This window comes from Physella acuta, unplaced genomic scaffold (assembly GCF_028476545.2).
Source record: "Physella acuta isolate Inbredline_101_S28 unplaced genomic scaffold, ASM2847654v3 ptg001008l, whole genome shotgun sequence".
NCBI lineage: Eukaryota > Metazoa > Mollusca > Gastropoda > Physidae > Physella > Physella acuta.
The window spans coordinates 97,149-119,065 of record NW_026732525.1 but is presented as its reverse complement, the minus strand read 5'-3'; the positions used below and the strand labels follow the sequence as shown (position 1 = coordinate 119,065).

The 21,917-nt window shown below is 35.1% G+C and overlaps 2 protein-coding genes across 8 annotated transcripts in view; one reads left to right on the top strand and one right to left on the bottom strand.

Annotated features, from left to right (window-relative positions):
* The first annotated feature begins 1,607 nt into the window (after positions 1 to 1,607).
* Positions 1,608 to 8,847, top strand: LOC131954522 (phospholipid scramblase 2-like). Its single transcript, XM_059318259.1, has 8 exons — positions 1,608 to 1,744; positions 2,409 to 2,832; positions 4,183 to 4,308; positions 4,425 to 4,502; positions 4,623 to 4,762; positions 5,985 to 6,149; positions 6,275 to 6,436; positions 6,788 to 8,847. The coding sequence occupies exons 2-8, from the start codon at positions 2,451 to 2,453 to the stop codon at positions 6,851 to 6,853; spliced, it is 1,119 nt and encodes a 372-aa protein (XP_059174242.1). The 5' UTR covers positions 1,608 to 1,744; positions 2,409 to 2,450; the 3' UTR covers positions 6,854 to 8,847.
* A 246-nt stretch (positions 8,848 to 9,093) lies between these two features.
* Positions 9,094 to 21,917, bottom strand: part of LOC131954521 (fibronectin type-III domain-containing protein 3A) — a 103,906-nt gene continuing 91,082 nt past the window's right edge. For 6 of the 7 annotated variants that reach the window (XM_059318255.1, XM_059318254.1, XM_059318256.1 and 3 more), the window contains 19 exons: positions 21,714 to 21,871; positions 21,429 to 21,577; positions 20,897 to 20,956; positions 20,624 to 20,765; positions 20,005 to 20,183; positions 19,540 to 19,699; positions 19,356 to 19,442; positions 19,071 to 19,209; positions 18,605 to 18,670; positions 17,280 to 17,392; positions 16,923 to 17,028; positions 16,657 to 16,829; positions 15,865 to 16,059; positions 15,594 to 15,668; positions 15,154 to 15,407; positions 14,382 to 14,582; positions 13,957 to 14,123; positions 13,714 to 13,847; positions 9,094 to 13,361 (listed from right to left, as the gene is read on the bottom strand). In XM_059318255.1, the coding sequence (XP_059174238.1) occupies positions 12,990 to 13,361; positions 13,714 to 13,847; positions 13,957 to 14,123; positions 14,382 to 14,582; positions 15,154 to 15,407; positions 15,594 to 15,668; positions 15,865 to 16,059; positions 16,657 to 16,829; positions 16,923 to 17,028; positions 17,280 to 17,392; positions 18,605 to 18,670; positions 19,071 to 19,209; positions 19,356 to 19,442; positions 19,540 to 19,699; positions 20,005 to 20,183; positions 20,624 to 20,765; positions 20,897 to 20,956; positions 21,429 to 21,577; positions 21,714 to 21,871 (2,930 nt within the window). In that variant the 3' untranslated portion in view covers positions 9,094 to 12,989. The remainder of the gene's footprint in view (positions 13,362 to 13,713; positions 13,848 to 13,956; positions 14,124 to 14,381; positions 14,583 to 15,153; positions 15,408 to 15,593; positions 15,669 to 15,864; positions 16,060 to 16,656; positions 16,830 to 16,922; positions 17,029 to 17,279; positions 17,393 to 18,604; positions 18,671 to 19,070; positions 19,210 to 19,355; positions 19,443 to 19,539; positions 19,700 to 20,004; positions 20,184 to 20,623; positions 20,766 to 20,896; positions 20,957 to 21,428; positions 21,578 to 21,713; positions 21,872 to 21,917) is intronic. The other variant, XM_059318253.1, reaches the window with a different exon arrangement.

The window sequence follows — 21,917 nt, the reverse complement described above, 5'->3', positions numbered from 1 at the left end:
AAATATTTTCGGGGGTGGGGTGGGGTGGGCGGTCAACATTTTCCAGGGGGGGGGGGGGGAGGGGCGGACACTGGTAAAAAGATATGTTTTCTATATAAATTCCGTGTCGTTCGGGGGGGGGGGGGGGCGGTAGACTTTCTTCGGGGGAGGTGGAAAGATTGCCTGGAAGAAACTCTAATCTAAACTGTTTTTTTATATTAGCATAGTCCTACACGTTATTGCAGCAAGACTTAGATTCATATAGGATATCTGAGCGCCGCCCTTAGATCTAGTTTAAAAAAAAAAGAATTATCGCAACATTTCTTGCGCAATGCCCGTACTCTCAAAACGAGACGGTAACACGCCCACTGTGACACACCTCGAGAGCTTGTATGCTCGGCCGTTGCTAAGTTCACACATGGGACAAGTAAAGCTGACACACATACACCTACACATTTACATCTTGCAACTTTGTATAGACCTACACGTTGAATAGCCTTATAAGCATGCTTACATTTACATGCCTTTCGAATAGGCCTAAAAAGATTAAAGCGATAAAATAACTGTGGTTTAATTCTGGATCTAATTCAAAGGACCATGAGGTCTGTCTGTCTGTCTGTCTGTCTGACGGTGGTTCTGCTACGGTGGAGGGGTGAGGGGGCGCCTTATTTAATGGTGTATTATCGGGGTTCTTTCAGACAGGGGGGGGTCCGTAATTTTTGTGATGATGTGTGATGAGGGGGGGGGGGGGGGGGGTTCAGATAGTGCGACGTCACACTTTAGCATTATAAAAAAGCAATGTTAGAAAACGAATTTTAGGCATTATTTCTCGTTTTAGACCAACCAACTATTTTTTAATAAATTGTAATAGGAATTGATTAAAATACTCCATTTTGACAGAGTTCTGACAAGATTTTAGAAAAATATCGATGTTTAAAAAAAACATCCAACTGCAATTTTGAGGGGGGGGGGATTGTAGGTGAGGTGTGACGTCCATTATTAAGGGGGTGGGGGGTCTGGCTTTTTGTGACGACGTGTGAGGGGGGGGGGGGGGAGGTAAAAGTCGTCAAACAAAAGCGTGACACCATCTATGGTCAGAGTTTCTTCCAGGCATCTCTTCGGGGGGGGGGGGCTTCGCCCGAAAAAATTTTAACAGTGTCCGCCCCCGAAGAAAGTTTACACCGCCCCCCCCCCCCCCCCCCGAAAATTTCAAGTGCCCCCCCCCCCCCCCCCCCCCCCCCCCCCCGGAGAAAAAAGTCTGGAAGAAACACTGTCTATGGTTGACCCCTTATTAAAAAACACAGCTCCGTTGAAAAAAATAAATAAAATAAGTTAAAATATTTAAATCAGTCTTGTAACGCATACAAAAATAATTTTTATGACTCATTCGCTGAACTAAACTTTGTTTGTTTGCGAAAGCCATTGATAAAAGCTGTTATTATTAGGCCCTACTAAACAAAATGATAATATTTAATGCATCAAATATGTTATAACTATTACATGGGATGGGGTTATATTATAGCTATTCCTGCTCCAAGTGGGGCCTACTTAAAGGCTAAAGACTAGAACAGGTTTGGTTGGCACTTATATATTTATCAAATCTTTGTAGGCTACCAGTATCGATTATTTTTACGAAAAGTATCGATACTCGAAGTGTATATTTAACATTGTAGGTCAGGCTCGTAGCCCCTGCAAGCCAGAATTTTTATATTATTTTTGCTCAGCTTATGAGTCAGCCGAAAGATATTACTATTGAACTCTACAGGTTAGTCTGATTCATTATTAATATTAATTTATTATGATATCTATATCGTGATTTTACCTGATATTATTATTATAGATCCAGAATGTATTAGATTTCTATATAAATTTCCAGCTGAGAGGAATACAGAAATGAATAGTCTCTAAAAAAATCTAAAAAAAAACACATTAAAAATGATTAATGACAGTCACAATGGTCAATGAGTCGATGCGATGAGTGATGAGACTCATTAATTTTATGAATTAGGCCTACTCACTACTCAATACAATAGAATCTAGATCTGGATTATAGATTCTAGATCTAGATCTATAATATAATTAATATTCTACTCATAACTCAGTCTCAATGAGTGCTACTCTTAGGTCTTAGAGGTCTTAGTCAATATTTAGCGAGTGCAGTTGGGTTATTATTAAAATATTAGTTTATTATTAGAGAACTACCAAAACATAAGAATTCTAGATCTAGACTAGATCTAGATCTAGTTATTTTATTATTTACTAGATTCTAGATCTACTTACTTTACTTAGTCTAGCCTAGTCAAGTCTGTACTCAACAATTATGACAATTATGAATAGTTGGCAATAGGCCTAATTGTTTTATTTGTTCAGCAATCCAACATACTACATACTTGTTCATTTTGAAGAGAAATAAATTATCTTGGTTTCAGGATTGTCAAAGAAAAAATAGTTTAAAAAAAAACCCAGTGAAGATGTCTGATAAGCCACCACCACCTGAAGTTTACCCTGGCTCACCACCTTATCCATCAGCACCTCAAGCTGGTTATCCACCACATCCAGGTTATCCACCCCAACCTGGCGGCTACCCACCAGCTGAAGGGGGATATCCACCTGGTTATCCATCAGGAGGTTATCCACCGGCTGGAGGGGGTTATCCTACCACAGGGGGATACCCACAGGGTGGGGGGTACCCACCCGGCGGGGTTAATCCACAGGGTGGGGGCTATCAAGCCGCAGGGTATCCGCCTGCTGGAGGAGATGTAATAGCCATGCAACCCATGTCTGGAGGTCATCCTAACCCTGGATATTCACAACCCAGCAATGACCCGATTGCTGCTCAACCTATGCCAGGAGGTAACTAATTTTTACATTTTATTTTTTAACTAGTGTGGAAAACAGTTTCATCTACTTTCTAGGGTTCAACTATAAACAGCTGTCACAATTTTAAAATGATTTTTACGTCCCATTCTCACTAATAGCCGGAACCCCCACCCTTAACCCTTTGAGCCCGACAAGCCGGAAAACCAGCTTCAAAATTAGGCATATATGTCAGAAAAGCCTGTTTTCTGGCCCGATGATCTAGCATCAAAGTCCTAGGGGCTGGTATACCATCTTATTAAATATAGTTATCGTCGGACTGAATAAAACGGCGCACGTCTTTTTAGTGAGGTGTTATGATTCTAAAAATATATTTTGGGGAAAGTTGAAAGTGAAAGTGTTTGCATTTCGTAAAATACATTGTAAATAAAAAAAAAAACGGTTATTTTATATTATTTTATTATTCGGTTATAATTATCATTATAATAACAGTAAATAGCTAAGTTATTCTAGCTTTGTCATTATGTTAAGTAATCATTGGTATATAAATATTTTATTAGTGCAAACTTTTGTTGTACAAATAATTTTTTATTAAACTTTTGAAGATGATGTCAATTCGCTATCTTGGATTTGTAAAAAAAACTAATTTCGAATCTCGCAGAATGATACTGAGCCTTGATAGGCTACCAAATTTGGCTTGATTATCTCAAACGGTTCAAAAGTTATAGGCAAAGTTAGAAGCAGATAAGTGAAAATTGGTTTGGGCCCAGGAGCTCAGGAAATGGGAGAAATTAGGCCAGGGAGGCCAGGGTTCAAAGGGTTAAAATGACATCATACCTCAGCCTAAACCCCCACCTCCCTCAAAATTAACAATTTTTTTTTTAAAACCAATTTCTTCTAAAACATTTCCTCAGCACAATCAACATTGAGTGTTTTTATTATGATTATAAAAAAAAAATATTAAAGAAAGAACAACACAAAATAACTGCTAAAATTTAGCTTCTAACATAACTTTTCAAATGCACAAAAATGTGATTTTTCTTTTAAATCTGAATTACAACACATTGTTGGAACCTGATTAGTTTCTAATTCTATTTTGATCTATTTCATTTGATGTTATGTTCCTTATCTGCACTCCAACACTATTATTCAATATAAAATTATTGTATTTTCTATCCCTAAAAGCACCCCAACACTACCATTCATTAGATAATTATACTTTCAATCCCTAATAGTTCCCCCCAGCACTACTTTAGAAAATTATACTTTATATCCCTAACAGCAGCCCAACTCTATTATTCAGTAGAAGAAATAATTATACTTTACATCCCTAACAGAACCCCAACACTACCATTCATTAGATATTATACTTTCTATCCCCAACAGCACCCCCAACACCAGCTGGTTGGCAACCAGCCCCACAAGCATCACCATCAAACTGTCCGCCTGGACTGGACTACTTGACTCAAGTTGACCAGCTGTTGGTCAAGCAAAAAATTGAAGCTTTAGAAGGTGAAAAATTAAACTAAAGCTAACTAATCTAATGAGTGATATTCACAAATTATGTACCTTACACTCACATATAAAATTATCCAAATCTAAAATCCATATTTTTTTTTCTTGTTCAGCATTTACTGGATTTGAGACGAATAACAAATATGAGATTAAGAATTCAATGAACCAGAGAGTGTACATTGCTGTTGAGGGTATATTTTTTTTGGTCATTTTTTAAACATGTATTATAACTATTAATACCAGTACAGTACAATACACATTTTAAAAACACGTCTGGAATTTGAGCATGTCTATTTTGGTTTTTACTTCAGACACTTGCTGCTGCACTCGCAACTGTTGCGGGTCTTCGCGTCCATTTGATATGAAGATTATGGATAATCACAAGAAGGAAATCATGCACCTGTCTCGGCCTCTCAGATGTAGCACCTGCTGGTGTCCATGTTGCTTGCAGGTGAGATCTAATTTTGTGGTGCTATAGTGTTGGTGGTAGTATGGTCATTTAGGTGCTATAGTGTTATGGGCAGCATTGTCATATAAGTGCTATAGTTTTAAGGGGCAGGTTGGCCATCTAGGTGCTATATTGTTGGGGCTGGACATTTAGGTACTACAGGGTTATGACTAGTCATTTAAATGCTATAATGTTAGGTGCTATAGTGGTAAGAGCAGAGTGCGATAATGTTGAAACACTTTGTTTATCTAGTTGATACTGTATTATGGCTGTTTACCATCTAAAAGTTTTTTCAACCAATTTAAAAATTCTAGATATGCACCCGGTCAAGTCTCTGACCCCACCTAATGCTTCAGTCACTTGAGAGATTACATGACCAGACATAATAATTTCATAATCTAATCCACTGTACTACCTCTGCCTTATTCTTGACCAAGTTGATGACACTTTTTATAGCCGTGATTAGCTACGCACTGATTTTAACTCATCACAACAAAAACAAAAGCTGAAGAGAAAATTTGCTTAATGCTCTTGTATTCCCATTAACAAACAAAAGCTGAAACATTTTTTTGTATTCCCATCAAACAAAAGCTGAAAATTTCTCTTGTATTCCCATCAAACAAAAGCTGAAAATTTCTCTTGTATTCCCATGAAACAAAAGCTGAAAATTTCTCTTGTATTCCCATCAAACAAAAGCTGAAACATTTTTTTGTATTCCCATCAAACAAAAGCTGAAAATTTCTCTTGTATTCCCATCAAACAAAAGCTGAAAATTTCTCTTGTATTCCCATCAAACAAAAGCTGAAAATTCCTCTTGTATTCCCATCAAACAAAAGCTGAAAATTTCTCTTGTATTCCCATCAAACAAAAGCTGAAAATGTCTCTTGTATTCCCATCAAACAAAAGCTGAAAATTTCTCTTGTATTCCCATCAAACAAAAGCTGAAAATTTCTCTTGTATTCCCATCAAACAAAAGCTGAAAATTTCTCTTGTATTCCCATCAAACAAAAGCTAAAACATTTTTTTGTATTCCCATCAAACAAAAGCTGAAAATGTCTCTTGTATTCCCATCAAACAAAAGCTGAAAATGTCTCTTTCCCATCAAACAAAAGCTGAAAATTTCTCTTGTATTTCCATTAGCAAACAAAAGCTGAAAATGTCTCTTGTATTCCCATCAAACAAAAGCCAAAAAAATATAAAAAAATGTCTCTTGTACTCCCATCAGAAATTGACAGTCGAGGCTCCCAAAGGGTCAGTTATTGGATTTGTTCGGCAAGCTTGGAGCCTTTGCCATCCCAAGTACAAGATCAACAACGCAGAGGACCAAACAGTTCTGAAAATTAAAGGCCCATGTTGCCGCTGTAACATTTGTGGAGACATCGAGTTTGAGGTAGACATTCACTAATTGAGTGATACAAAAATTGAAAATCCTCATTGTGTATTACTATGTTTGAGGGCAATTAAGTTAGACAACTGTTTTATTTTTCTAATAAAAAACATTCTTTGACAACTTAGGTAACCTCCCCTGATGAACAGACCCATATGGGTCAGATCACCAAACAATGGTCAGGACTTGCCAAGGAGGTGTTTACAGATGCTGACAATTTTGGTGTCACCTTCCCTCTGGATCTTGATGTGAAAACCAAGGCAACAGTGCTAGGGGCCGTCTTCTTAATTGTAAGTAAACTTGACACTTGTACAACATGGTTTCCTAATCAGACACCCCTTCACACCAGGATAAAAAGTGCAGTTTTTTAAATTTATTTATTTAAAAATATTTAAAAATGTATCCTTTGTTACTATAGAAACTTTTCAAAATCAGTATTTAACGTAGAAACAATAATTCAGAAATTGTATGTTCTAAATGATTTTATTTTTTAAATATATATGTATATAAATTTATTTATCTAAATTAAAAAAAAAATGTTTTAAATTTCAAGATTTTATGTAGTTTGCTTTAAATTTCAGGATTTTATGAATTTTGCTCTTTAAATCTCAGGATTTTATGTATATTATTTTAAATTTCAGGATTTTATGTATTTTGAACATGACAGTGGGGATGTGAAAGATGAAGCCAAGCGTCTGACAGGCTAAATGTGGAGCTTCACCTGTTTCAGCTTTGTGTTTCTCTGTGATCTTCTCTAGTTGGTGCATGACGTTTTTTATAGAATATTTTAATCTGTCGACATGTTTTATGTATGTAATTTAATTAAATTTCTACGTGAATTATCAGAAACAACAATTTATGCCATAATAATCATCCTTCAAGTTTATTGTATATATAATTTGTTTTATTTTGATCACATGGTTGTTATTTGTATCACCTTTCAGTATTGTCAACTTGTGAACATTTTAATTTTTATTATTGTCGACTTTTTATTTTCTACAGTTTTTATGAAATATAACATTTTTACATAAATACTTAACAATTGTAATTATAAATTTAAAAGTGAAGTGTATTCTGGACATATTTTTATTTATATACATTTGTATTTATCCAGTCATACTTTTGGGTAAAGCCATTTGATATTTATCCTCTGTATCTGATAAAACAAGCCCATAATCTGTAGTCCCTCAGTGTTACGTTAAAACAGTCATGTAGTTTCCTTAAGTTATTATTGTTGTTTTATTGATTTACTCCAGTTTACTTTAGGAAAACCTGTGTATAAATACATTAGCTTACGACTTGCCTCCCTACTGTATTGTTGAATCATAAATTTACACTTCTTCATCCTTATGCCCCACAGAATGGTGAATATCTTATCAGATGTTTGTAGTGCCTTTTGTTAAATCTGCATTTCAAGCTTTAACTATCTGCTTCAGTGCCTGATTTAAATTTAAATTTTTGTTTTTACTTGCCGTAATAATACATGCTGTCAATAAGACCTAATACTACTTATATTTATTTTTTTATAAACTTATTTGAAGCAGTAAACTTGTGAATATCATTATGCCCATTTTTTGTCCCTGCCTTGGACTGGTTCCACATCTGATGTATAAAACTGACTACCTGTAGAGTAGGGCGTCAACTTTTTGTACTGGCTTAATGTAAACCTGTGGCAGAATTCTTCTGATGTTTGGAATCAGTTGGTTTAAGTTAATACCGTTTAATACCGTTATACCTAGGGGATCAGATCATTCGTTTATTTTTATTTTTTTTTTGGGTTGCAGCAGACGAGGGCAGCCATTTAGAGAAAATTTTGTCATTTACTTGTTGCAGTTATTCATCAATAAATTTGTGATTGCTCAATATTAGTGTCACAGCATGCAGCCAATAAGTGCACAGTTTCAAAGCAATGAATCCACACAAAAAACGTTTGTCAATGCCTCTTAACAAATGCATTTTCTTGTTAAATTTCAACTTTATACAGTTACATTATTTTAATCTGTAAATGTAGCAAATATGTATCTTCTAAAGTTTTTGTAAGTAGTGACAATTTGTTTTTACATTGTATTTGTAAATAATATTATATATAATTGTGTTCTTTTTAAACTAACATTTCCTCTATATCCACGTAGCTAACCCTTTAACTTACTTTTATGTATTTAACAATTCTGTGCCAGAACTTTCATTTTCCTGACTGCATATAGAAAATTAGCAGTTAAGTTTATATCATTTTCTTTTCAAAATGCATTTATTTTTTTAACTAAAAAAATTTCTAGTCCTGTTTTACAAATGTTTGTTTTTTAAAATCTTAATCAGATTTCATTTCTAGTTTTGACAAACACAATTATTTTAAAATTCTAAAAATTAATGTCATCTACTTCTTGCAGGTTATTTATGTGTAAACTGATTACAATTACGTGTCCAATTTGTTTATTGTGCTGAGTCTCAAGTTTAAAAAAAATTGTACTTAAGCATGAAAATTGTGGTGAAAGGATTCTTACTAGCTTTTTTTTTTTTTTTTTAAATGAACTGCTGGTTTATTTAAGTTTTGCTTTTTTATACTCTGTTTTAAGGCCAGTTGTAGTCTAGGTAATCTGTGCTTCCACTGTTTGTACACATCTCTGTATTTTTTAACCCAATCAACAAGAAATAATTTATATAATTTTACCCACAGGCCAGTTCTATAACTTCCTCAGGCTACTTACAGCAGTTATTCATTAAAGTTATTCTTTGACATTTTTTTTGTTTGCTTTCTACAGTGTTGTGGTAGCAATTCAGTGAAACACCAAAAATTTGAGTTAATGTGAGAGCTAAATTTTTTATAGAGGACAGACAATGCTCTCAAGCCTTATTGTTTCTTCCCCCCCCCCCCCCCCCCCCACTTGGTGCATTAGCAGAACCTATGAACCACCATGTTCTTCAAAAACTAGCAGTCTAAAAAAACAGGTTGAATAATAATAAGAATAAATTTTAATCACTTGCATTTAATACATGTCCACATTATAATATTAAGCTCAAATAAAATGACCTTAGTTACAACACTAGATATAATAACAACAATAACATAACAGGAAGTTGTCTGGACATTGCAAGAGGGAAACAAAACTTTATAGAGGAAAAAAAAAACATGAGAATAAAACATTTGATTAAAACTCCCCTTCTCCCAATTACTATAAATATGGGGGAAAATAAAATTAAAAATTGCTAATAGATCTAGTACTTCAGAGTTCTTTTAGTACTTTTGAAGAAATTCAATAAGTTATTTCCCTTACACTGCTCTAAGCAGATGGTAATTTTTACTATTACCTTCATGTTCGGCTGAACATTGTTTTTGTTTTAAACAATTAGTAAAATAAAATTACACAAAATTGTTATAAAATTGAAAACAAGAAAATTACAGGTAGTAAATAAAGAACTAGTAAATAGAACTGGGATAAAACTATAGACAATATGACTAGCTAGGAACACAGTCTGACCAAAATATTAGAAACAAAAAAATTACGGTAAAACTACTAATAAAAGTTTTGTACAAAAGGCATGAATGAAAATAATTTAATATTTCTAAAATACGAACCAAGGCTTGTCCTCTAACTCTCACTTTTCATATTTCCTCCCAGGTGAATATTATTTACATTAAAAATTCGGCAGAAAAATTCATTAGTGTTTTTTTTTTCAATTTTGAAAGGTTAACAAAGTGATTTACATAAAATATTTAATTTTAGTCTACAAGAAAAATAAAACCAACAGGCCATGCGATAATCAATATGCTATAGCACTGAAATTCATATCCTCATAAAACATGATAAAAATTTGGCATACCTTAAAAAGTACTTAGCCAGGCTTATAGTAAGTTAATATATATAAACACTGCCAGATTGATATATGCAGGCTTGCTCACAAATCTGTTGTGTAATACTTATTTCATTAATGCAACAAATCATAGATTGTCTTAGTTGAATAAAGATGTAACGACTAAACATAATTTTTTCCCTTTTAGACCTTAGACCTAAACAATTTTGCAAACAACTTCATTTTTTAATTATATTAGAATCAAATTTTGTCAGAGAAATTAAACTTAACTTCAATTCAGAGAATTTTATTGATAAATATAAAAGAAAAATTTAAACTGGTTTGTTAATAGATTTGATAACTAAAAATGGAAAAACCCAAGACAAAATCGCCAGAGTGTATCTTTAATCACATTGTAAATACAGAGTAACTTAAGGAAAAAAAATTGCACAAGTCTGAATTCATAATAATTTTCAAGACTTAAAACACAAAAATTAACCAATCGTCCACATAAACGAGAATATTTTTTTTTTGTGTGTGGTGAAAACAATTTTTACCCTATAGTTACATAAACACTAACACCTGGTCCATTAACTAACACTAAAGCCCTAGAAGTTTCACCTGCACAAAACAAATGGGCAGAGAGCAAGATTTTTGTTTCAATAACACACAAACAAATGCTGATAATTAACCATCCCTGGAACAGAGAACTAAAACATGCAAATATAATATATAACGCTTCTCATGTGAATAGCTTTACCGATGAGTTGATTGATGATTTAACAGAAGAAAATAAATATAGAAGCAGAATACAGTTCTGCATTATTTACACTTGTTGAACAAGCTGGTCAGACAACATCTTGACATTTTGCAAGTTTGAAGAAACAATACAATTATTTTAATATATTTACTTTTGTATTTATATATTATATATATTTATATATATGTATATTATAGTTAGGTAAACAGGCATGTACACAAATCTAATTACTGTACACCATATTTTTTTTTGCGTACACATCAGCACAAGACAATAGTCATATAATACATAAGAGAGAAAAAAAGCACAAATCCCATTTGCCAGCTAGACAAAAAAAAATATATAATAAATTCCATTTCTTTGAGAGTGGCAACAACAAGCAATGCATGACGCAGGCTGCTATCATGACATGACAACTGACACATGACAACTGACATGGTCAAACAGGCAGAGATTCAATAAACATTTACGAAAATGTAAGCTCTACCTCGTCCTGGGTTAAGCCCCCTAGCTGCATAGACAGAGAAAATATGTGGCCTCTGTATCAACAGTCCCATTGAACGCAGACACAAAGAGCTGTTACACATGGCTGGGAGAAGGGTTCCGTCAACGTCTTTTCAGTTTAAATATGGCAGGTTTGTGAAATTTTGATTTGTTGCAATGGTATGTTAGAATAAGTTGCAAGTAAACTTTACGGTGACTTGTTCAAAAGTAAATTGTAAGGGAAGATTAAATAAGGGAACACAATTCAGTAGTGTAGGGGACATGTGTACCATAAGGAGACATGTTCTGTAGTTGACAACAAAACTTGGACGGACATCAACAAGACACACTGTACAAATCTCATGAGGTTATCACACAGCTCTTGGTTCCCTCCTTTTCATAAGCCCATGATTACCTCCCATCCATTAAATACCAACCACTTTTAATTTTGAACAAAAAAAGTTTATGGAAAAAAAAAACCAACCTTAAAACCCCACAAAGTGTAGACAGAGGTGTGTATAGAGCATAAACAAACAAATGTATAAGATTGTGCTAAAAATACCTTCAACTGATCCCAGTTAGACTATCACAGGGTGTTGTACTAACAACCAAATGTAACACATGAATAGGATGAATGAATCAAGTTTGACTTCAGTCAAGCAAAAAAAAAAACATTTCTACCATCTCAAATGGTCAAGAGGAATAAATACCCATATAAGAAGTTTCTTTTTAAAAATATCAAAAGTTATTTAAGAAACTAAATTATCGATAAAATGTTAAAACTTTAATCTGCTACAGCCCAATTCAGTTTATCAATAAACATCTTAGAATCAGACAAGCATTTTATACAATAAAAATATTAAAATACTTTATTTGATTTCTTATTTTCTATCACGAAATTTCATTAAATGCAGACTGGATACTTTTTAACCTTTACACCAATACTTTTTGTTAACATTTGAAAGTAAAATTTTAAGTTTGACCACAGAAATTTTACTCAGTTTTAAATGAACAGCTTTTTTGTTAGTCAAGCAATTTAAGAGTATGACAAATGTACAGAAATAAAAAATGTAAAATATATGCTGTAAAATACCAATAATATATCTTTTAGCTGAGTTTTTTTGTTAAAAAACAGCAAATCAGGATTTTCCTGATTTTTGAAAAAAAAACAAATTTTTAAAAATTTTAAGCGCATGCTTTACCAGCAGATCATTCTTGTCAAAGATTTGAACAATCCATCAGGATAAACTCATAAGAGAAATTAGAAATGCATTATAAATCCAACAGCAACAAAACTACTGAAACAACTGGTCCACCTCTTGACAAACATTTGCACCAAAAAAATAAAATGCTATATACAATTAAAAATCTTTAAAGATGAATCATTTAAAAATATACTAACCAAATAAAATAGCCATTTTAATCCAGCTTGCTCAGTGATAATTACCATGAGGGAAATTTCTTGGAAGGAAATTAAAATGAGCACATGTTCATAAAACTTGAATATCTTTCTCAGAACAGTGAACCCAGTTAACCTCATCTCCACCTTGATGGGTCTAGGTTTAGGTATGTAACTCTTCCCACTCTATAGACGATGTATCCACAGCATCTTTGCTTTGAAGTGCCACCGTAAAAACTATGTCAGTACACTAGACTCAACCTTGGACTTGGCTTCCCCCACCTCTGACAAGACCAATAAGTAGATGAAGATAGCAGTAAACCAAACAGTATCTACAATGAGAATATGAAACCGTTCCCAAAACAAGTTGATGATCAAACTCTGACTGACTGCCTAACCCCACCAAGATGATTTAGCTTGTGTGTGATGACGATGAAGTAGACGACGCCGGGACCTCCTCTACGCTGTTGCTGTAGCTGATCCACTGCTGCAGCAGGAAAGCTGTGATGACAGCCAACACGACAAACAGGAGCAGGATCAGCGCAGCCCACTGGCTGTCTGACAGGGGCGCCCTCTCCTCGTGTCCACTCTCGCGGGCGGTGCTGGTGTGGGTGTTTGACCGCAGGGGTTCAGGCGCCAGGGGTGAGAACACAACGGCGGGACTGAAGGCCCCGACGATGTCCCCTGTGTCTGAGGACAGTCTGACAGCAGCCACCCTTGCCTGGTACTCTGTGTTTGGTGCCAGACCTTCAAGCTGGTACTGTGTGTTGGGTCCTTTATAGATCTACAACAAGAAATAAAGGTAAGTCAATTCATACTAGATCCATAATAAATATTATCTACCATTGTATTTCTTTTATTTCTCTATGGGGGTGCACAGTATTGAAAACCCATCTTTAATTCCCAGTCCACCCAGCTGTGATGGTAATATGTTTAGGTTAAAATATTAAGCCCATAGCAAAAGATGAACTCTACTTTAAAGAAACATTGGATGGTGACATGCCATAAAGCTGAACACACTACTTTCTTGTTGCAACAGCCAAAAAAACATTGAATGTGACAAAGTACTGAGCAAGACATGTGACAGTACTGAGCAAGACATGTGACATAGTCTTGAGCAACAATGTGCTACTTACTTGCTTGTACTCTGCATCGCGTCCATCCATGCAGTAGAGCTGTAAAACATAGGACATTGCATCACCCCCCATGGGCTTGACACCTTGCCATTCAAGCACACAGCCAGTGTGAGTCAAACAGTCAACTTTAGGGGCTGGAGGAAAAAATATTTGAAAATCTGGTTAGGTAACATCACACAAATTCTGAACGTTAAGACAAATTTTTTGTTAACTAAAGAGCACAATATTCTAAAAAATTATTACCTTTCAAAGGAGGGGGTGGGGCCTTTGTGGTGGTGAAGGAATACGTGTCCGAGTATGGTCCAGAGCCTGCCTCGTTGCTGGCAAAGATACGGAACTCATAACTGGTCAGTTCAGACAGCCTGGTCACCTTGTGCGTGTGTGCTGGTCCAGTGTACACGGGCTGAAATCTTCATCAACACAACATACATTAAAATACATCAACACAACATACATTAAAATACATTCACAATAAAAAAGATATCTTATAAAAAATTGTATAGTCAAAAAGTTGCGCAGAAAAGAGCATTATAATGCACAAATAAACTTCAACAACAAAACATGAACACCTAATATATAAACACATATAAAGATCTATCACACATAAACCTGAAGACATGCACATACAAACTTGACCTAGCACATATAAACTTGACATACAAACTTACATTCCGTCTTCCTTCTCCATCTCCAGCGTGTATGTGAGCAAATCAGGATTCCTCCCCTCCCCCCATTTGAGCTTGATTGAGGTTGGTGCCAACATGACACACTCTAACCGAGGTGGACTAGGTGGTAGTGCCTTGGTTAAAAACTTGATGACGCCACTAAACGCACCAACCCCAATTCCATTCACAGCTTGGACCCGAATTCTAAAAAAAATAAGTAATAAAAATAAGTAATAAAAATATGAAATAAAAATAAGTAATAAAATCAGGCATTTAATCATGAATTTGTGTTTTCAAATGCAGATAAAAACAATAGGTGCAAAAAAAAAAACACCGAATTCCAAACGCCTTTTAAAAATAGTGCATAATATTATGCAAATAATTAACATTAATATGGGATGGTGTGGTCGGATGGTAGAGTGCATGGTTGGTAACCCTTAGGCTGCTAGCTATGCAGACCATACTATTGCTTCATATGCCAAGTTAACAAACAAGTGAACTCAACTTCATTTGTGCCATGGACATTCAGGCTTGAAAAGGATAACTTTTGATTAAAAAAGTACATAATATACTGTGGAAAATTTATAACCTATGCATTTAAGTTTATGGATTTTTAACAAATGTTCTTTATAAACAAGAAATGAACATAAATGAAAACCGATTCCACAAAAAGTGGACGGCCTCTTGAAGGTCTGGCACCAAACACAGAGTACCAGGCAAGGGTGGCTGCTGTCAGACCTCTAGAGTTGGCCTAAAGGAAGTGGCCTCTGCTTACTTGTACGTGGTCTCCGGGGCCAAGTCCTCCAGCAAGTGCTCAGTGACAGAGTCCACTGAGATCAAGGGCTTGTCCACAAGGTCTATGTTGTAGGAGGTGATGTCACTGCCGTTACAGTTGGGCTCCCTCCATGTCAGGAGAGCGCTGGTGGCGTTGGCCTGGACTTTGATGGAAAGAATCTGTGAGGGGCTGGAGGGGGGTGTCACGCAGGGGGTGGAGGGGGAGAAGGGGCCGGGGCCAGCACTGTTCGTGGCCTGGAATAATAAAAGAAAATTGTTAATGATAAAAAAAATTTAAATGTATCCTTGAAATATTTTTCCCCAGATGACCATTTATCTTTATACTAACACATACATTTTAATTTTTTCAAGTACTATATCATGAAGACGACTTTCATTCAGCCAAGTAAAGGTAGAGATGGGACTTGATAAAAAACTTACCTGCACCCTAAATGTGTACAAGGTGGCAGGTGTAAGTCCTTTAGCATCAAAACTTTGGTTTGGTCCCACATATAACTGGAAAACATAATTACAACAATTACCAAATGTACAACTTTATCTACTTATAAAAGAAACAATTCACAAGAGTTGGTATATGATAAGTCTGTATATTTGGTGTTAATAAGGACTATAATATTTCAGGAGATCTGGTGATGCTAAAAACTGTATAAAACAAAACAAAAGTAAAACAGCCTAGGTAAACTCTAGTTACCTGTGTGAAGTCTGCCGTGTCTGTTTTTTGTTGCCACTCCAGGCGGTACTCGCTGATGTTGGCGCCATTATTGAATGGCTCCTCCCACGAGACCAGAGCATTATGGGCAGAGCGACACAGAACCTGAGGTGGCCTCGGAGCCTCTGGAACTCCTGCTCCGCTGATCACCTCCAGGGGTTCAGACCAGGGTCCAGCCTGAGGGTAGAAAGACATTACATCAACTACAATAAACTGGACAATAAACTACAGGACACTGGTCAATTAACTACAGGACACTGGTCAATTAACTACAGGACACTGGTCAATTAACTACAGTACACTTGTCAATCACTACAGGCCATGGTTCTATAAACTAGTTGATATCTACTGGACACTGGTCAATATGTACTGGACACTGGTCAATCAACTACAGGACACTGGTCAATTAACTATAGGACACTGGTCAATTAACTACAGGACACTGGTCAATTAAATACAGGACACTGGTCAATGAACTACAGAACAATGGACAATAAACTACAGTACACTGGTCAATAAACTACAGGACAATGGACAATCAACTACAGAACACTGGTCAATTAACTACAGAACACTGGTCAATTAACTACAGAACACTGGTCAATTAATTACAGAACACGGTTTTATCATTATTTGATATCTACTGGACACTTGTAATATCTACTGGACACTGGTCAATATCTTCTGGACACTAAACATCCATCTATAACTATTCACCTGTATAGCCAACTATTATTCCAATACAGTAAAATAGCAAATAGATTCAACACCTACCCCAGCCCTGTTGAAAGCACGAACTTGAAACAAATACGGTCGACCAGGCAAAAGACCAGCCACTATACAATCCCTGTCATGTCCCTTGTAGACCTCTCTAGTTGTGTTATCAGGGGAGATCATCTGGGCAGCAAAAGTTGTCACTTGCGCTCCACCGTCATGATCAGGGTATCCTAAAGTTAAACCAAAATTTAAGTCTGGAACTTCACTACAAAACAAAAACGACAGAAATCTTGTGTAAAACACGAGCAAGCTCTGAGACTCACCCCAGCGCAGGTGTAGGGACGTGGCTTTAGGTTTCCCTTGTAGTTTTGGAACCTGGCATTGATTTGGTGCCACTGGTAGGGTAGTTGCAACACAGCAGTCTGAAAACTAAACCAGAGAGAAACATTCACACTATGCTACACAGTATCTAAACAATCATCCCATTTGTTAAACTAACTGACTCTTTAACTATCAATAAGCTGCTAAGTGTTGAATTAAACCAGTCTCCCGATAACCAACTCATTAATACACAAACTGATTTAACAATAAAAACTGCCAGGTGTTGAATTAAACCAGTCTCTCAACAACCAACCCATCCCTCCACTCTACATCAAGTTCAGAATGTTGTAGATGCTTACATCACTCCTGCCTCCAATACTACAGCAGGCAACACGGACACGGTAGGTATGGCCTGGGGTCAGATGATCAAAGACATGTTCCCTTTCTGATCCTTCATACACTGTATCATAGCCTGCATAGACAGAGAGATCAGTTTATGTCATCTGTAGGTCATACAGACTGTATGGCATACATAGCCATGGGTCACATATACAATACTTAAATTTATTTAAGTTTAAATTTTGAAAAATTACGATATTAAAAAAGTGAGTTTAATTAAATTAAATGTATAATTTAAACAACTATGGAGCACAACTTTAGACATGCCCAAAATAATGATTGTCACCAAAATAATGATTTTCAATGTAATTTCTTCATATTTATTTTAATTAGTAACAGTACATTTTTAAAGGAAGATTTTAATTGGGTATTCCAAGTATGATAAGAAAACACATAATAATATATTATATCGTACAATAACAGATCACAATATCAATAGATGTGTAATTCCAATGTCTTAAAAGGATCCAGGATCACAGAAAGATGTCTAACACTATCACTTTGTGTGCCAATGTGATATTTTGTTACATTTGGTTTACTACTGTATTATCAATTTACTGTAGGTATAGTAGCACACTGATACAATGAAGAAAACAAGACCAGAAAGATGAAATATTTTCAAGAAAACAGCAACAGCACTGAAAGATTCACACACTGTGTGGGTACAAGGGAAATTTAATGGGACAGATAACTCTTCAATAACTTCTATTTCATGAACTGGAAAAATTATACATCCATTGTAGAAAAATAAAACATTTAATGAACCAAGAAAGGAGATATAGCAGTAGAATTCTGAAAAAATGATTACGTACACTGACAAAATCTATTAAAGATTTTAGACTAATAAATGCATTTTATCACACTAATACTGGATTTTTTTTTTAACACACTGCATTTTGAAAGGGATTTTAACATGAAACAATACAACTCCTTACAGTTTGGAATTCAAACATTACAACTACATACAGCTAGGAAATTGAACTATACAACTATACAAAAAGGGATTCAGCCGTTTAAAATACATACAGCAAAGGATTCAAACTATACAACTACATATAAAAAGGGATACAAACAATAAAGCTTTATAGACAAATTGTTTCTATGAGTCAACATTTAAGAAACAACATCAATGTTTACCTCCCTCTGTTGGCAAAATATTCAATGTGAAAAAAAATTTAGAACCTGTTCTTTAAAGCTTTCAAATGTCAAAGAAAAGTTAGATGTTTCAAAGTTAATAGAAAATGATAGTTGTTATCTTAAGACAAACATTCCATTGTTTATATACCTTGGCCATCATCCAACTCCACAATGTATTTGGTAATCTCTGTCCCACCAGAATCTGATGGAGGGTCTAGAAAATAGTTCAAAGGTTACACTTTTTAAAATAAAGTTCAAAGGTTACATCATTAAACATAGTTCAAAGTTAAATCATTATCAGTGTTTTCGAAAAAAGCTTAACAGTTAAATCTGTTGATGGTCCAGAAAATAATTAAATGAAAATAATAGCCACAGTGAGGTTAATGTAATAGAAAATAGTTAAACGGGTCAAAGATCAATTATGTTGATACATCAGAACAAAGTATCTATCAATTGTTAAAATCATTCATGTTGATGAGCTGTTGAAATCAGTAATCTAAACAATACTGACATGTTTAATAAAACCAAGATAATATATGCTGACTGCAGTTACCCCATTAACCTGACAAACTTGCCTTTAACAAACTGACTAACACAACACATAGACTATTTACCCCATGTAATCCTGAAAGAGTAGGGGTTGACCTTCCCCTTGATCTGGGGCTTGCTGGGTGGGTGTGGCCTCTCAGGTAATGTCTTGTAACACACAGTTTCACTCCATTTGCTTTGGCCCTCCTCATTTTTGGCTGATAACTGTAAACAAATACATCAAAAAACAATAAGTTATCTCTTCATGCATTTTAAAAAAAAAATATATAATAGGTGCTACAGATCTGAAAACTTGCTGTGTAATTTACAGCTCAACAAGAAATAACTAAATTTAAATTACAAGCACTCACCCTAAACCTGTATTCAGTGTTTCGACGTAAGTTACGAATAGTGTAAGATAAATTTGGTCCATTGTAAACAGGAATAAAACCATGCCCCTGTAATGAAAAAACAAAACAATGTTCAGATAAAGTTTATCACTGGGATTAAGATAAGGATTAGGATAAGGTTTTAGATAAGGACTGATTCAAATACCGTTGTTTCATCCTCCATTTGAAGCAAGAATTCATCGTCGTTAGGTCGTCTGATCCACGAGATGGTCAGAGCAAAGACAAACTGTTCTGATAACATGGGAGGGTCAGGCTGGGAAGGAACTGACCCGCTGGTGTAGATGCTGACTACTTCACTGTATGGACTGAAACACAGCAACACAGTAGCTTTATCATTTATGACATTAAATAATATGTATTTAAAAAAATATACAATACAAGACTGAATGTAGAGTTTATCAGTTTCTTTGATGTCAGTATATTAAAGCTTTATGTAAATAGCATTATGCTCAGTCACCTCTACTTCCCAGACTCAACTACCCATCAGAGATGATAGATGTACTAATACCCTTCTGCCTCACACTTGGGGATATAACTTATCAAGGTGGTTAAACAGACTGTACTCTGCCATGTTGTAAATAACTTGTCTGACACAAAATATCTTTCCTACCTTTTTCCTAAAGAGTTGACTGCAGCAAGACGGAACATGTATCTGGTGGAAGCATTCAAGCGGGTGACCTTGAACTGTCGGAGAGGACCTGAATAAACTTCACGGAAACTTCCATCTCCAAGACCTTGGTCATATTCTAACAGGTATGCTGTGATTTTAGATCCATTTTCACATGTGGCCTGTAAGAAGAAACAAGACAATCAATACTTGAACTAAAGCATCCTTTAACCATCACACTATTAATCTACCTAGTGCTGTTTACAGCATCTAGCCATTGCAGCTGTTTCATCATGTCATTGGGTCAAAAAGAGGTTAACTTTTTTCCCATGTCCTTATTATATTGATACCTCATTGATTATGTCATAAAATAAAATTGCTGTCCTGGTCATGGGAACAGGTCTTTCAAACAATCATGTTTTATTATTCTTTAAAAACCCTTACCTAATTATTAACGTTAAATCAGATAGTCCAAGAAAAAAATCAATTATCACATTTCCATTTTAAAGTGATGAATGTTTTTGTTGTAAGTTTTGGGGGTTTGCAAGACACTTACATTCCATTTTAAAGTGATGAATGTTTTAGTTTTTGTCGTAAGTTTTGGGGGTTGCGGGACACTTACATTCCATTTTAAAGTGATGAATGTTTTAGTTTTTGTCATAAGTTTTGGGGGTTGTGGGACATCAGGTTCACAGGTGAGGGTCTGGAAGCTCACGGGTTCTGTCAGAGCACCTTTAAGATCATCTCCAAACACAGCACACACTCTGGAAACAACAAGACAATTTAAGATCATCTCCAAACTGCAATTTTATTGAAACCTCTTTGAAATGACTAACTACATGAGAAAACTATGTCTAATAACATAACTTTCCTATCCAGTCAAAAGTAGACTTACTTGAGATGATATTCTGTGGCAGGTTTCAAATCTTTTAATGTGATTTCTGTTGCATCACCACTGGGGACAGGAATTCATAAAATGTTTTTATATTTATATTTTTTTTCCATTGTAGAATTATGTGTATTTTATACTGTACAAGATAGAGCGAAAACTATCACTACTATAAAGTAGAAATTATTAAATGCAAAAAGCAGGGGACAAAAATATTTCTGTGAGATAAAATAATTTCATTTTAACTGACGCCTAAAAAATATCTAGTATTTTGCTGTGACCACATTGTTAATTTATCTTAACCAATTTCCCCAAATAATGCAATTTTGGAAGTTGTTATCATTGCTTGTATGTGTCACATATTTTTTATTTTGGAACAATATGACATCTAAGCTAAAATAAAATTTGATTGAAAATGTATTTAAAAATACATTGAGAAAAAATTCTGTACGGATTTTTAAAAAAACCTTGGCATGCACTGTGCTTTTGCAATTCATAATAAGCCCAAATTCAGTGAGAATTGAAGAATCAAAGTTACCAGAAAACAGTTTTGTATTTGGCATCCTTCCCTTTGTCTGAGAGAAGCAATTCATATTTTAGATCACAGTGGTCAAGTTCCAAATCTGTAGAGTCCATCTCAGGGGGAGACAACTGGATGAGACTACTCCTGGCGTCAACATCTGTAACCTACATAAACATGTACACAATGAGCTTACTACTGTAAAATATTTAAACATCACATTTACACAATTTGGATAGTATAAACAAAATGTCAAACTCAAATATTTTATAATTAACAAAAGGGGTTCAGCTGGCAACAAACCTTAGGTGCTGGCATGGTGGATAAGCATTGCGTTATCAAGGTATTTTCCTCTTCAACATCCATTGGCCCATTTTCTGGGGTGATACAATGTCCATGTATGGGCCCTGTATCACCATGCATTCCAATCTCACCATTCACTGGCAAGAAAAATTGCATATCTAGTTGTAAAAATGTTGGATGTATTAATAGAGGGCCTTAATAGTG

Excerpts from the sequence above, each read along its gene's own strand:
- LOC131954522 (XM_059318259.1), top strand. The coding sequence starts at position 2,451 with ATGTCTGATAAGCCACCACCACCTGAAGTTTACCCTGGCTCACCACCT. Across the intron at positions 4,503-4,622 it reads AGTGTACATTGCTGTTGAGG|ACACTTGCTGCTGCACTCGC; the intron begins GTATATTTTTTT and ends TTTTTACTTCAG. Across the intron at positions 6,437-6,787 it reads TAGGGGCCGTCTTCTTAATT|GATTTTATGTATTTTGAACA; the intron begins GTAAGTAAACTT and ends TTTAAATTTCAG.